Here is a 15,041-nt window from a genome sequence, read left to right on the forward strand (position 1 = left end):
AAGTGTAATTTCCATTTAATAAAAATAAGTATGCTGTGTACAACAGGTTAATAAATTATGATTTTTTTTAACACAGTAATTACAGTACTGGTATCTTTAATATAGAAAGTTAAGTATTTGAATATATTTGCAAACTCACAAAAAACAAAACGTCTGGTCATATTTAAATTATTCACATTATCCCATGGAAACCTCTGTGAACACACTTGATGGCCAAAAAAGCACAAGGGACGACTTTTCGTTTTATTAAGAAGTGTTTATGTATTCTACACCCGTGGCGTGCACACGCATTAGAACAGGTTAGATTATTCTGTTTCCCCTTCATGCGAGCCCCTGTTATCAAATTCCTTACCAATTAAACTCCTCTCCTCCTCCTGCCTGTCCCTTTGGCCCACATCACTCACAGCAGAGCAAGCCTGTTCTTGATAACACTGCTGTGTACATTTCAGAATTGCAGACAATAAGGCACATTTTGCGCCATCCGCCTCCAAACTGGAAGCATTAGCTTTAGCCATTACGCTTTTTCGGCTAATGGTTGCACGCTTTCCATCTAGTGGCTTTGCTAGGGCTACAGGCAGGTGAGGTTTTTTTTTTCAGGGTTGGAGCTAAACTCTGCAGAATATCCGCACTCCAGGGCCGACATTGTCTAACCCTGGTCTATAACTGTGATCTCCTGTGATTCACAGGAGAATTTCACTGTTCCACTTACAATCCACAGAAAGCTTTGTCAATTGATGTTGTACATTTTCTGCTCATATGTTCTTGTGAATTTCAAGATTTTGTTAAAACCATTAATTTTTATTTGCTATCATTAAATTGCATTATCTGAATTATATTGGTCACTAAAACATATTCACTGCACACTAGTTAGTTGTGGCATAAAGTGTAAAAAAAGGTATGAGGTAACTAAACCAAACCCTAAATGATTCCCTAAATGATTACATTTAAATGTAAAATCAACTATATAACTAATAACATTTCATATAAATCTCAAGACAGGGTTGGTTTTTTTGTTGAAATTCATTTGAATGTGATGAGGTAGTCTGGATAAGCCTGGCAGTCATGGAAAACCACAAACATGGAGGGATTCTGCATATTATCCACCACACTGTCATAGTGGTCCTGTGCAAGGCGAACAGGGGGCATCACCATGTCCATCTGACCCTGAGTGTGATAACCCGTAAGCACACAAGCCACAAACATGCACTGAGTCCCATCTGCTGCAGGAACCGCATAGGTAGGATTGGCAGAGTAGCTGGCATTCACAGCAAAGTAGGTCCCCTGACCATAGATGGTGGCTGGAAAGGTATAAAAAGTCATCAGTATCACTTAATGGATTAGTCTGCAAACTGAACAACCAATGTGACAATCAAATGATGACCAGTTGGCTATATGGAATATGTTAAACTATAAAGAGGAAGTTCACCCAACAGAACAATGTTCAGTTGTGACTTGCTGTTAAAAACCTGAAAAACCTTCAGAACTTTTTTTTACTTTACAATGTTGTTTTTATGTTGCTGTTTTTTGTCATATTTTTGTTATATATGTTTATACTTTAGATAGCAACTTTCTCAGTATGTTCAATAATCAAAGTATGGTATTTTGGAAAAAAAAAAGATTAAAATGGAAGTAAGGAATTTACATAATCTTCAATGTCTGTGCAATCATATATTTTCTAGGAATCATACATTCTCAAATAAAGACCAGGAACTGCTCATTTTACAGGGCGTATTAATGAGTATTGCTGCATCTGAAACTGAATACTTCCCCACTAGTATGTGGAAAACAGCATGCCAAACGAGTAGTATGTCTGAATTCATAGTATTTCAAAAACAGTGTAACAATGGGGTTGTGAAACACACAATGATGAGGAAGTTCTTCAAATTGCAGTCTTTAATAATCTGAATGGTAAATCCCACTACGAGCAAGCAAGCAGGCAACACAACCATAGCATTTATGAGACCCAATGGTGGAGCTCAAACAAAACAGGACTTAAGTAGTGGTGATAATGAGATGATTGATTAGTGCACAGCTGAACTAATGAGTGTCCATGACAACAAACTAAGGGAAAACAACTGACTGAAAACAAAAGTCCATGTGGTGTGAGGGTGTGACAGAGCCCCCCTACCGGAAATGCCGAATGGATGGTGAGTGTGTCAACATCCTTTTTAACTTTTAGTTAAAATTCAAATGTACTCAGACAGTATACAGTTTCAGATGCACCTATGTCTGTCTGCACACAGGGACTGGATTCTCATCAATGTCAAAATAACACTCCTGCTAAAGACTCTTATTGGCCAAAAAAAAAACAAAAAAAAAAGACAAATATATTGGACTTGGTAATATATCTATCAACCACAAATAGTGACACAATCCAAAAAGTTTTGGGTGTACCACTTTATAAATGAATGAACCTTTAAAAAACACAATTACCATTTTGCCCAGCAAGACTGCGGTTAAAGTTCATCTTCATGATAGATGTGCAGGATTCCTTTGATGTGCCATGGTAAAGGATCTTCTCTCCTGCTCCCATAGAACCATTTTTGTTCTCGAGTTCTTTTTTACGCACCTCATATAACCGCCGAAGATTAATGTTCTGGATGCGCTGGATCTGTGGAAATACAAAAAGCTGAGTATAAATATATTTTAGGGACTTCATATTCACATCTGTTACTTTGTATAGAAGCAACTGTAATGACTATACTGCCATACAAAATCAAAACACAGTACAGTAACTAAGCAATGTTTAGTCCAGTCTAGCCCTTGATTTAACCTGAGTTTGCTGCCTTTATTGTAGACTGACTGGAATCATAAAATACAACTTTTTGCATGTTTAAATATGTTTCTGTCCTTCAGGATGTTTTTTATTGATTGTGTTAGGTGTCAAACCTTCAGCACTGTTTTTGTGACAGTCCTCTTGAAGTTCACCTTCACATTCCGGTACTCTGCTGATGACAGATCTAGGTCAGTCACCTTTAATGGTTCACTTTGACTCATGTTGTCCCAGTAAATTGGCAAAGCAAAATCTGATGTGCACAATAATGAGGATTTAGTTTGAATATCAGGAGCGCTTCAATTTTCATTATAAATGTAGATGAGTAGACAAAGATTTTGTCTAGATTTATGTATTTAAGATCATATTTTCTCCTATCATGAAAGTGGCCCTCACCTGAAATGTTCTCCAGTCGTTTGAGAGTGGTCACCTGTCTTGAATCACATGCTCTGGCCTCCATCTTTTGTAAATCCACAGTCCATTTCACACCCTGTGCGTCCACAATTCCATCTTTCACATCTGCATTCTCAAGCTTATGATTGACTTCTTTTGGTAGTTTCTGCCAAACACCCCATTGTCCCAGAATGCACCATGTAACTTGAGTGAAGAGGAGTGCCTGTTCCTTCTCCCTTACCTTAAGAGTTTAAAACAAAAAAAAAGTTAGGCTTTGCTAAAATAATAATAATAATAATAATAATAATAATAATAATAATAATAAAGTAATAAGCCATCACGTATTTGCGAGTAACAAAACATACATCTCAGATTTTCACTATGCATAAAATTATTCCACCATTTTGAGCCGATTTATAAATGTACTAAATGTACAAACTCATCCTACACAGTTTGTCCAATTAACACCAAATTTTGCATGTATGATCTAGAAACCCTCAAGACCTTCATTTGGATTTATCAAATAGTTTATGCTGGTAGGTAGGTTTTGATGCTGGGATGCTAGTTAGGTAGGTTTTGGTGCTGGTTTAAGCTGGTCCGTTGCTGGTTTATGCTAGCCCTTAGCTGGTTTATGCTGGTCCTTTGCTGGTTTATGCTGGTCCTTGACCAGCAACATGACCATCTAAGGACCAGCATAAACAAAGAACAAGAAACAAAACCCAAACTCCACGTTACGTCCCGCCAACAGTGCAGACAGCGAAACACTGGAGGACCTGAGCTATGGAGCAGTGGCAGACAGTGAAACAATGGTGGACCCGGTCCCTGGAACAGAGGCAGACAGTGAAACCGTAGATCCAGAGGAGCATGGAGCCAGGGCAGAGTCGGCAGTGCAGGGAGCCATGGTGGAGCAGTCAGGGCAGGAAGGCAGGATGGTGCCAGCAGAGCAGGAATCCATGGAATCCATGGTGGAGCAGAGACATGGATAGACCACTTGTCTGTGGTCTATGGTCTTGGTTCCTGAACCTCCATGGCCATGACATCACCAACTGTAAGTTCATGAATGACCTTTGGCTGTGCCAGGACAGGCAATAATTTTATGTATGGCCCCCTTTGCTGTGACAGGACAGGCAGTGTAGTGTCATTTAAACATGATAGTTCTTTTGTTAATCCAAAACGAAAAATGTCCTTAAGGGCAATGTCACAAAGTCACCTGGTCACACAGTTCACAAAAGTCTGTCACATAATCCTCAATTGCCCAATGGCCTTGACGTAACTGCAGAAGTGCAACTGCTGGGTTCATTTTTTGTGGTTGTGTATTCTGTAATGATCAGTCCAGTAAAAGGGGAGTTGAAGAACCCAAGTGCAGTTTATTGAACAGAGTAGGGATGGGTGACGTGAAACTGACTTTTCGAGTGTCGAGACGCCAAAGCGCAGATTTTTGCGAAACACTGCTCTGAAGTGTGATTTGAAACAGTCATGTCACGTGACTATGGTGAAACAAAACATCGGGGTATTTCAAGTGTTTCGAGACCTAAATCTCGAACCACAAAGCAGAACAATTATTATTTTGAAATAAAAAATTTTAGATGTAAAAAATGTCGTGTTGTGGTTCGATGTCTTTTATTAATGTTCATATTTCATGATCAAAATAACACATTCCCCTTCAGGAACTCAAGCTGCGTCCGGAGAACGCTTTGGGAACGCCCTTGGCGGAACCACGCTCTGAATGAATGTGTAATCTAACCAATGAGAAAGCGGGACGTCACGGGCGGGTGACGTCATCGACCAGGAAGCATAAAAGCACGTGCGAAGCCGGCCGGCGTCAGCTTCTGTCTTTCAGCGGAGCGCTCTGTGTTTGTGTTGTGATATCCTCCGTTTTTTTGTGCAAGTTAGCACAGCTTTTCTTTTGAGGATATGTCTAAGAGAAAGGAGAAAAAGTTAGTTAAGAGTGGTGAGAGTGGGCCCGCGTTTCACGCTGTGTGTTCCCCCTTGTAAGAGATATATTACAAGCGGGGATACACACAGCATGTGCATGGTCTGCTTGGGAGCGGAGCATGCTATGTCAGCCCTTGAGAGGACTGACTGCCCGCATTGTGAAGCACTTCCTTTGCGGGTGCTCCGCTCCCGGAAGGCTCTCTTTGAGGAGGGAGCCTTCACCAGCATTCCCCAGGGTGTTGGTCCCGCTTCCGTCGAGGCGGAGCGGGCACTGCATTCCTGGGGTTCGCAGCTGGACCTGTTGGAGGGAATGGAGACGGGTGACCCCCTATCTCCTTCTTTACCCGGCAGGTCCGATGCCCGTTCTGAGGGTTCGGAAGCCCGCACTGCGGCTACTTCCTCCCAAGGAGCGGGCTCCTCTCTTCTCCTGTCTTCCTCCGAGGAGGTTGACTTGGAGAGTGCGATTGAGGAGCCACTCCCTCAATCGCCGCAGTACGAGTTATTGGAGGTGGTTACTCGTGCGGTTGATAAGTTAAAGATCGATTGGCCTGCCGAGGTAAAAGCTACTCCGCAGAGAAGTAAGCTAGATGCGCGGTTTCTGCGGAGTAAGCCTCCACCTCCAATGAGGAGCCTTCCATTCTTCCTCGATCTCCATGCAGAGATCTCGAGATCGTGGGAAAGACCCTTTTCAGCTCGCTTATTCGTCCCCGCCTCAGATTATTACGGAAATGTGGTGGGGCTCGATGAGCGAGCCTATAAGGCGATGCCCCGTGTGGAACAGACACTTGCGAGTTATCTGTCTCCCAGCGGGGCATCGTCATTGAAGGCTCCCACCTTACCCTCCAAGCCGCTAAGAACAACTTCAGCGCTTGTGGGTAAGGGGTACACGGCAGCAGGTCAAGCTGGGGCATGTCTACATACTATGTCAGTGCTCCAAGCATACCAAGCTGACCTGCTGAAGGGGCTAGCTGAGGGCGAAAAAGTAGATCTGGAGGAACTCCAAAGGACCGCAGACTTAGCTCTCCGTGCCACCAAGGAGACCGCCCGAGCAGTAGGGCGGTCTATGGCAGCCATGGTGGCCGCGGAGAGGCATCTGTGGTTGACCCTGTCCGACATGAAAAAGAAGGACAGGGTCTTCCTTCTGGACGCCCCCGCTTCAGCCTTCTGGCTGAAGCGACGCAGTTTGGCGACGCAGTAGATTCTGTCGTCAGCAGGTACCAGGAGGCTCGCAAGCAGGCGGCGGCGTTCCAGAGGTTCCTCCCTCGCCGCTCTCTAGCCTCGACGGCTGCTGGGCGTGAGCAGCCGTCCCCGTGTACCAGCTCCTCGTACCGCCAAGTACAAAAACTGAGTGTCGCGACTCGCGCTCCCCCGTCCAGGGACCGAGACCCGTGGCACTCTAGGCTGGGGTCCTCCAAGGCGAGGCCCGACCTGCGGGTCGTGCTTCAGTCTCGGAGGGCCCAGGCCCCAAAGCGGTCCTGACGCCAGACCAGGACCGGCGAGCAGCCCCTACCGGGGAGGAACGAGTCACACCGCATTACACGGTGTCCGTTTCTCCTCGGTGCCCTCGGGAGGTCGGCTTGCTGTTCCTGCCAGGGTTACAGGACACAACGGCCTCCAACGAGCTTCTGCCCCGGATTTCTCCGCCCGGGATCGTAGCGGAACCAGGGTGCTCGACACCCCCTCGGGGGTCTCTAGAACAGTTAGCTCGGCAGTCTCCTGCCGGTCCGCCGTTACAGGTCTCCGAGCTAGTAGTTCACTCAATTCCAGAGGCCAGCCTCGAGCGGCTGGTTCCCTTAGTAGACTATTTAGCAGCGTGGAAGCTACTGCCAAATGTGTCTGCATGGGTCCTGCGCACTGTAGAGAAAGGTTATGCTATTCAGTTCGGCGCTCCGCCGCCGCCTTTCAACGGGGTTTTTCCCACTCTGGTGGGCCCCAAGCAGGCTCTGGTCATGGAGCAAGAAGTAGAGACCCTTCTGAGGAAGGAGGCCATCGAGGTGGTCCCTCCTCACGTAAGGGAGTCCGGGTTCTACAGCCGGTACTTCATTGTTCCAAAGAAGGATGGGGGGCCGCCTCAATCATTCAGTTATGAAACTGAAGTTCAAAATGCTTACAGTCAAGCAAGTAGTGTCACAAATCAGGTTCAAGGACTGGTTTGTGATGATAGACCTGAAAGACGCGTACTTTCATGTTTCCATCCTTCCTCAACACAGGAAGTTCCTGAGGTTCGCTTTCAGGGGCGAAGCTTACCAGTATCGGGTTCTTCCCTTTGGCTTAGCACTCTCACCCCGCACGTTTACGAAATGCGTAGATGCTGCCCTGGTCCCTCTTCGGCTTCAGGGCATTCGCATATTAAACTATATCGACGACTGGCTGATACTAGCAGCGTCCGAGAACTTAGCGGCTCGACATCGAGATGTCGTTCTCGCCCACATGTTGGGGTTAAGACTGAATGCCAAGAAAAGTGTACTTTCTCCATTACAGAGGACCACTTATCTGGGCGTGGTGTGGGATTCGACCACGATGCAGGCACGTTTGTCCCCTGCTCGGATCGCGTCGATCCTCACCGCAGTCAAGAGAGTCAAGCAGGGCCGGTCACTCACTGTCAAACAGTTTCAACAACTATTGGGTCTGATGGCAGCAGCGTCCAACGTGATTCCTTTTGGCCTGCTGTACATGAGACCCCTACAGTGGTGGCTCAAATCAAAGGGGTTCTCCCCGAGGGGAAACCCCGAGGCTTTTCAAAAATTCAGGGCCCGACTTTGGGAGTTCCTTGCCGCCGCGTGACGCTAGCGACAGATGCATCCCTCACTGGGTGGGGGGCGGTCATGAGTGGTCGCCCCGCCCAAGGTCTGTGGACGGGTCGTCATCTCAGTTGGCACATCAATTGCCTCGAGATGCTGGCCGTATTTCGAGCGCTGAAGTACTTCCTCCCAGACCTCAGAGATCACCATGTGCTGGTTCGCACCGACAGCACAGCGGTGGTTTATTACATCAACCACCAGGGAGGTCTGCGGTCGCGCCCCTTATACAAGCTGGCGCACCAGATCCTTGTGTGGTGCCAGGACAAACTCCTCTCCCTTCGAGCAGTTCACATTCCTGGGCATTTGAATGTGGGAGCAGACATCCTGTCGAGACAGGGGCCGAGGCCCGGGGAATGGATGCTTCACCCAGAGGTGGTGAAGCAGATATGGGAGATCTTTGGGCGAGCCCAATTAGATCTCTTTGCCACGAGGGAGAATGCACAATGTCCCCTCTGGTTCTCTCTAGTTCATCCAGCTCCCCTGGGGCTGGATGCTATGGTACAGACGTGGCCGAGGCTTCGTCTGTACGTCTTTCCCCCGATCGCTCTGCTCCCAGGAGTTCTGGAAAGAGTACGCCGGGACGGGGTCAGCCTACTATTAGTAGCCCCGTACTGGCCGGGCCGAGTATGGTTCTCGGACCTGATATCTCTCCTCGACGGCTCTCCTTGGGAGATCCCCGTCAGGAGGGATCTCCTCTCACAGGCGGGGGGCACCATCCTGCACCCCCGTCCGGAGTTGTGGAAGCTGTGGGTGTGGCCCCTGAGGGGGCACAACTCATAGATTCCGGTCTCTCAACTGAGGTTGTGGAGACCATCCTCCAATCCAGAGCTCCCTCTACGAAGAAACTATATGCCCTGAAGTGGAAGCTTTTCACTTCATGGTGTGGAGAGTGCCAGCAAGACCCAGCTAACTGCCCGGTTGGTACAGTACTGGAGTTTTTGCAGGCTTGTTTCTCCACAGGGTTAGCCCACTCCACCCTGAAGGTCTACGTGGCGGCAATCTCGGCCTACCACGCCCCTCTTGATGGTATTTCAGTGGGTAAGAACCCCCTGGTTATACGTTTCCTCCGCGGTGTACTGAGGCTGAGGCCTCCGACACGACCCCGTGTCCCCACTTGGGATCTGGCTGTGGTGCTTGAGGCTCTTTGTAAACCTCCATTTGAGCCCTTAGAAGAAATCCCGGTTCGATTTCTTACTATTAAGACTGTGCTTTTACTAGCTTTTACTTCCCTTAAGCAGGTTGGGGACCTGCAGGCCCTTTCTGTGGCCCCTTCTCATTTAGAGTTTTCTCCAGGCAATATCAAAGCCTTTCTTTACCGTAGACCAGGGTATGTCCCTAAGGTCCCCACCCACCCACCCACCACAGCCGGTTGTGCTCCAGGCCTTTTGTCCTCCTCCCTTTCGGGAGCCTGGCCAGCAGAAGCTAAATTGTATGTACCCTGTACGTGCCTTAGATGCCTATGTCCACAGAGCTGCCCTGTGGCGTAAATCGGAACAGCTGTTCGTCTGCTATGGCCCCCCTAAGAAGGGGTCTCCTGCTTCAAAAGAAACTTTGAGTAGATGGATTGTAGATGCTATATCTACGGCTTACGAGTCCTCTGACCTCCCCTCACCTTTGGGGGTTAAGGCTGATTCAACACGCGCTTTGGGCACCTCTAAGGCCTTTTCTGCAGGTGTCCCAATACAGGACATCTGTAATGCTGCGGGATGGTCCACGCCCCTCACCTTTGTAAGGTTTTACAACCTTGATGTCCGAGCCACTCCCGGCTCTTCTGTCCTCCTGCCCTAGCTCTTCCACTAGGCAGGGATTTGGAAGTCTGGTGGCGTGGGCATCTCGTTCCCAAAGCGTTCTCCGGACGCAGCTTGAGTTCCTGAAGGGGAACGTCCCGGTTACTTATGTAACCTTGGTTCCCCGAGGGAACGAGACGCTGCGTCTCGGTCCATCCTTCCGGCATCCCTGCCGAGCGCTCGCTTCATCCACGAAGCTGACGCCGGCCGGCTTCGCACATGCTTTTATGCTTCCTGGTCGATGACGTCACCCGCCCGTGACGTCCCGCTTTCTCATTGGTTAGATTACACATTCATTCAGAGCGTGGTTCCGCCAAAGGCGTTCCCAAAGCATTCTCCGGACGCAGCGTCTCGTTCCCTCTGGGAACCAAGGTTACATAAGTAACCGGGACGTTTATTCACAAAGAATTCAATGAGTTGTCAGACAGAAGTTACAATACATTACAAGAACAGCACAATAAAAACAAAACTTATAAATGTTTATTATAACTGTATACATGCTTCACCCAGGATTCAATCCTAAGGTGACAGCCTTTGACAACATGCTGGTCGAGTGCTCCAACCACTCCAACTGACGTGACACAGCAGGCACAACATATACGTTGTAATTCATCAATTCGCTGAACTGATTCATTGTTAAGGCTATTTCAGTGCAATACTTGAAAATTACCACTAGGTGTAACCCATAGAGTTTCAAATCGTTTTGAAGCTTCAGCACATTTGCTTCTGACTGTTTCAATGTTTCACGAAGCCTTGCTCTACCCACCACTAGAAAAGAGTGTAAAATCCAGAAGACAGACAAATGAAGACTTGACTTGAAACAGACTTGACTTAGCATGAGCACTTGACTAGGTATGAACAGAAACATAAACTCACCAACACAAAGTTACCAACATTCATACACAACCAAAGACCATAGCTACATGAGGGCTATTTATACCAAACAATGAAGCTCACATGACAAGAACCAACCAATGAGAAACAAGACACATGACTAAGATAAACAACAGGTGTGTTCGACTTGAACTACGGCTACAGATGGCGATCAACGAGAGTAGCCGAGAGCAGTCGCGGGTGGAGTTGAAAATGGAGGCATCAAGTCTGACACTTTCTGCTCTCGCTAGTGAAGCTCTCACGGTGTTTGCATGCTCTATCACAGATGAAGTGAATTAAATGCAATATTTGTCAAATACAGAGACTTTTCAAAAGTGTTTTCATGAGCAACAGAAACACGTTTCATATACTGCTTAATACAGCACCATCTGAACAAGAATAATGTTCAACATAAACATATACTATTTAAATACTAATAAAGTGGGGTTATATATGCTTTTATCAGTGTTGTATGATAAATTATGTGACTCAATATAACATTGCGACTACAGTAAAAACACTTTTACTGTTCTAAAAACACATTTGTAAGCATTATCGAAGTTAAGGATGTCAGAATAAACCCGAATACAAAAACATGAACATGAAAACAAAGAACAAGAAACAAAAACCAAACTCCACTTTACACCATTGTGCCTGCATTATTGGATTACTGATAGTTGGATAGCTGTTTTATTTTGATTGCCTGATTGGACTTAATTCTGTTACTGTTTACCTTACCTTGCATTCTGACTAAAGTATTTTGCAAATAAACATGATGAAATGCAATATTTATTTGTAGTAAGTTAGTGATTTGTATTTTTAATGCAACATATAAACCACAAAAACAAATATTTATTATAATTAATACAAATTATACAGTATTTGTTATATACTCAGGTGATTAGCTAAAAATGTAATTATATATTTAAATATATTGAATGCAAATTATGCTCAAGTAATTGGCTCAAAATGATATGTAATTATACCTGTTATATTTAATTGTTTTAAATGCAAACTATATGCATTATATGCTTTGGTGATTAGCTCACAATTATATTTAATTTTATATGCATTATATTTACTTATGTTAAATGCAAATTATATGCATTACATGCTCAGGTGAATGTCTAGAACGTAACCCGTTGTCTTTCTTACCTGTCTGCGAAGAGCATCTTGTATCAGTCCAACCACCTCATTCACTCCATCCTTCAGCCCTTTTACTACCCATCTGTCAGAGCTGCTTGTATCCAACTGCAGGTTTAGTGAATTCACTTTATAGAGCAGCTGGTCCAGTTCATCTTGAGTGAGGCGTCTAATATCATCAGGAAAGAAAGTGTGAGTGAAGCACTGGCTGTCATATGCCCACTGAAGTTCTCTACAGGCATCAGAAACATCATTACTGGTGTGACCAATGATTAGAAATGCAGCTCTGCTTTCTGTGTCAGGCAAAGATGTCACTAGAGAGCTCAAATCAATATTGCCCGGTAAGGAATGTGATCTGCTTGATCTAGTTAAAGCCCTGTCCCTGCTACTGGTTGTACTGCGCCCTCTAGTAGTTGCCCTGGTAGGTACAAGTGGTGCAGGAGCTGAAGAAGGTAAAAGTGCATAATTGACAATGAACATCTTGTGAAAACAGTGTAAAACCTATTTTACAATGCATGAGATGGAATCTGTTTTCATAGATTTATGCTCACCTGTCAGCAGTGACCCAACACCAAAGATTTGCAGTGCCACTGCTTTGAACTTCAGGAAAACATTTATCTTTAGCAGAATGATGCGAATATTTTTGAGATGTTGAAGATTCACTCCTTGTATACCATTCTTTATTCCTTCTAGAATGGACTTGGCCACCACACTGGGGTCCAAACCTCCTTGTCCTGGAAAGTCCACAAATTCACCTTACATCTCACATTTATGATGCCAATTTCATTCATTTATGTTTTAAATTAGATACTAAGCAATTATACTTGGATGAAAACTAAATACACTCCTCTCTTCCACATTCAATAGCCATGATTGAAGAGCCCTTGAGCAAAGCACCAAAGCCAGGGTAAGTGGACCAAATGGACTATTTTTGCATTTGATTATGGATCTGAAAATTACTAACTTACACATTTTCTGACAAATCCATCCAGATAGGATATTTGGGTTTGTTATGAAATGTATTATTATGAAATTTCATATATTAATTTGAGGAGATTCCAATCATGGAAATGAAGAGCAGAATTAGGTAAGATTCTAATCTTAATTCAACTAGATTAAAAAGTTTGTTAGACAAGCATCATTTTGGCTTGACAAAATCTTATCTTAAAATGTGTTTAAAGGTCAGAATAGGTAAGTAATAAAGAAGCCACTGACCAGCACAGATTGCAGGAATGGCCACAGACCTGTAGCGGCCCCTCTCACATTGAACCACTATTTTTTTTGCCAAGGTTTTGATAACAGCAGGGTCACTCTCTCCACATACATGCATGATTGTCTTACATGGGAAGTATCCTGGCAGGGTTGTAAAGATCTGCCCACTTGCTACCCAAGCTAGAGAGGATATATATATAAGGGGATAGAGTAAGATCACACATTATACATTGGTATACACAGATGAGGTGGTGCATTGCATATCCTGTTGGTAATGCCCATTACTGGCAAGGAACACAATTTCTATGAATGTTCAGATAGCTGAAAACTATCAGGAACTGTGCTACTGGGAAATGGGACCTAAAGAAAACATCGCCCACTGAATAACTGGCTTGTGTCCACCCAACACTGCATCCAGGAACCATAGCCACACTCCGATCTCAATGATCTTGGGCCCATTTCATGTGTTGTTGCCGATGATGTGCAGTTAGCATGTGGACATGGCTATAGGTCTTCGGCTACACGCTAGACTTTAACATTGTCTGTCATTTTGATGGACAGGGTCATAAAAATTCCGTCATAATCTATGATTACCCATCATTTTAATTTTCATATTTGAATTATAAAAACACATTTAATTTTTTCTTTTGTTTTTGTTGACATTTTCATTTTTAATTATGAACCTACAGGACAATATAGGTTTATGCATTTATTGTAAAGAGAACAGATGAACAGATGAGACTGTATAACTTTTCATGTTCAACACCACACCCCATAGTAACAGCGATTTTAATATATTCTAATTTTTATGAACCAATAATGATTCACGAATCCCAGTCAATCCTCTGGTCAATGCTGTTTTCAGATGATGAATGAACAATACATGTGCATCTACCATCCAATAAATCGCAATAGGCTAAGCATTGTGTTGCTTTTGATATGAAACAAAGTCTCAGATTTCAAATTCTGTCCAATTTTTTAGGAAAATCAAGCAATAAATACTCTTTAAAGTGGCGTGATAAATTGTTGTAGCTTCTGGGTACTCGCCTGTGTGTAATGAAACGCGTAGCGAAACAGTCGTGACAGTTTCGTTTTGGTTCTGGATCCATTGCTGTGCTGCTACACTGGAGCGCACTCGCCACCAACTGGACAGGTGGAAATTACAATAGATCAGGGGTGCTCAACTCTGTTCCTAGAGTCTACCTTCCCGCAGAGTTCAGCTTCAACCCTGATCAAACACAGCTGAACCAATTAATTAGAATCTGAAGGAGCGCTTGATAATTACAGACAGGTGTGTTTGATCAGGGTTGGAACTGAACTCTGCAGGAAGGTAGATCTACAGGAACAGGGTTGGGCACCCCTGCAATAGATCACCCTCAGTGTAATCTGTTAAAGTGACGGACGGCCTTCAGATTTTTCTTTCATTGATAAAAAATATTTAGTCAATGACAGACGATTTTCAGTTAGCACGTCCTCTGGGCTACACAGGCCCATATGCAGAAGGTGTGATGGACTGTGTGCTGTAACACATTGGCTTGGTCACCACTATTAAAGCTGCTGGTGATTTGTTGCACTGCGACTCTCCGGTCGCTGTAAACAATGCACAACAGTCTCCCTTCTGGCACACGATTGTACGGCTGTACAATATTTTCAGAAAAAAATGGCTTCCAGAGTATGGGATTATTTTTGTGCCAATAAGAATGAACGTAACTTTGTAAAACTGAACGTAACTTTCCAAGAAACGATCAAAAATATGCCATTGCAAAAGAAGAAAAACACAATGAAAATGAAAAAATGAACTCAGTCGAACGAATTTAACATGCTCTTCAAATATGCTTCATTCTTTGTTAATGATTTTCAAAGAATCGTTTTCGCGAATCATGGATTCTGAATGCGTTGCCACAGCTTTCGCTTACGCTTCGCAAATTTTCGTTTGCTGTTTTGGCACAAACCTCTCGTGGGGGCGGGCTTAACAGCGATCTACTCTGATTGGCTAATGAGCTTTTGATGGACAGTTGCTCTCTGACCTGGAATCACAGACGGTGACGTCAGTGGCGCGCATATTGCGGTGTGCAATACGTCGTGCTTTGTTTATATTAAGTATTAATGTTATTAGTATTTCAC

The 15,041-nt window shown here is 44.6% G+C and overlaps 1 protein-coding gene across 3 annotated transcripts in view; it reads right to left on the reverse strand.

The window, feature by feature from the left end:
* LOC127168714 (protein mono-ADP-ribosyltransferase PARP14) overlaps window positions 1-15,041 on the reverse strand; it is a 30,950-nt gene continuing 15,909 nt past the window's right edge. The window contains exons 9-15 of one of the 3 annotated variants that reach the window (XM_051115759.1): window positions 12,921-13,097; window positions 12,257-12,439; window positions 11,718-12,148; window positions 3,170-3,407; window positions 2,890-2,945; window positions 2,434-2,611; window positions 1-1,298 (exon numbers count right to left, since the gene is read on the reverse strand). In XM_051115759.1, the coding sequence (XP_050971716.1) occupies window positions 1,021-1,298; window positions 2,434-2,611; window positions 2,890-2,945; window positions 3,170-3,407; window positions 11,718-12,148; window positions 12,257-12,439; window positions 12,921-13,097 (1,541 nt within the window). In that variant the 3' untranslated portion in view covers window positions 1-1,020. Of the gene's footprint in view, window positions 1,299-2,433; window positions 2,612-2,889; window positions 3,027-3,169; window positions 3,408-11,717; window positions 12,149-12,256; window positions 12,440-12,920; window positions 13,098-15,041 lie in introns of all 3 variants that reach the window. The other 2 variants (XM_051115758.1, XM_051115757.1) reach the window with 2 other exon arrangements.

Source organism: Labeo rohita, chromosome 7 (genome assembly GCF_022985175.1).
Source record: "Labeo rohita strain BAU-BD-2019 chromosome 7, IGBB_LRoh.1.0, whole genome shotgun sequence".
In the NCBI taxonomy this organism is placed as follows: Eukaryota; Metazoa; Chordata; class Actinopteri; order Cypriniformes; family Cyprinidae; genus Labeo; species Labeo rohita.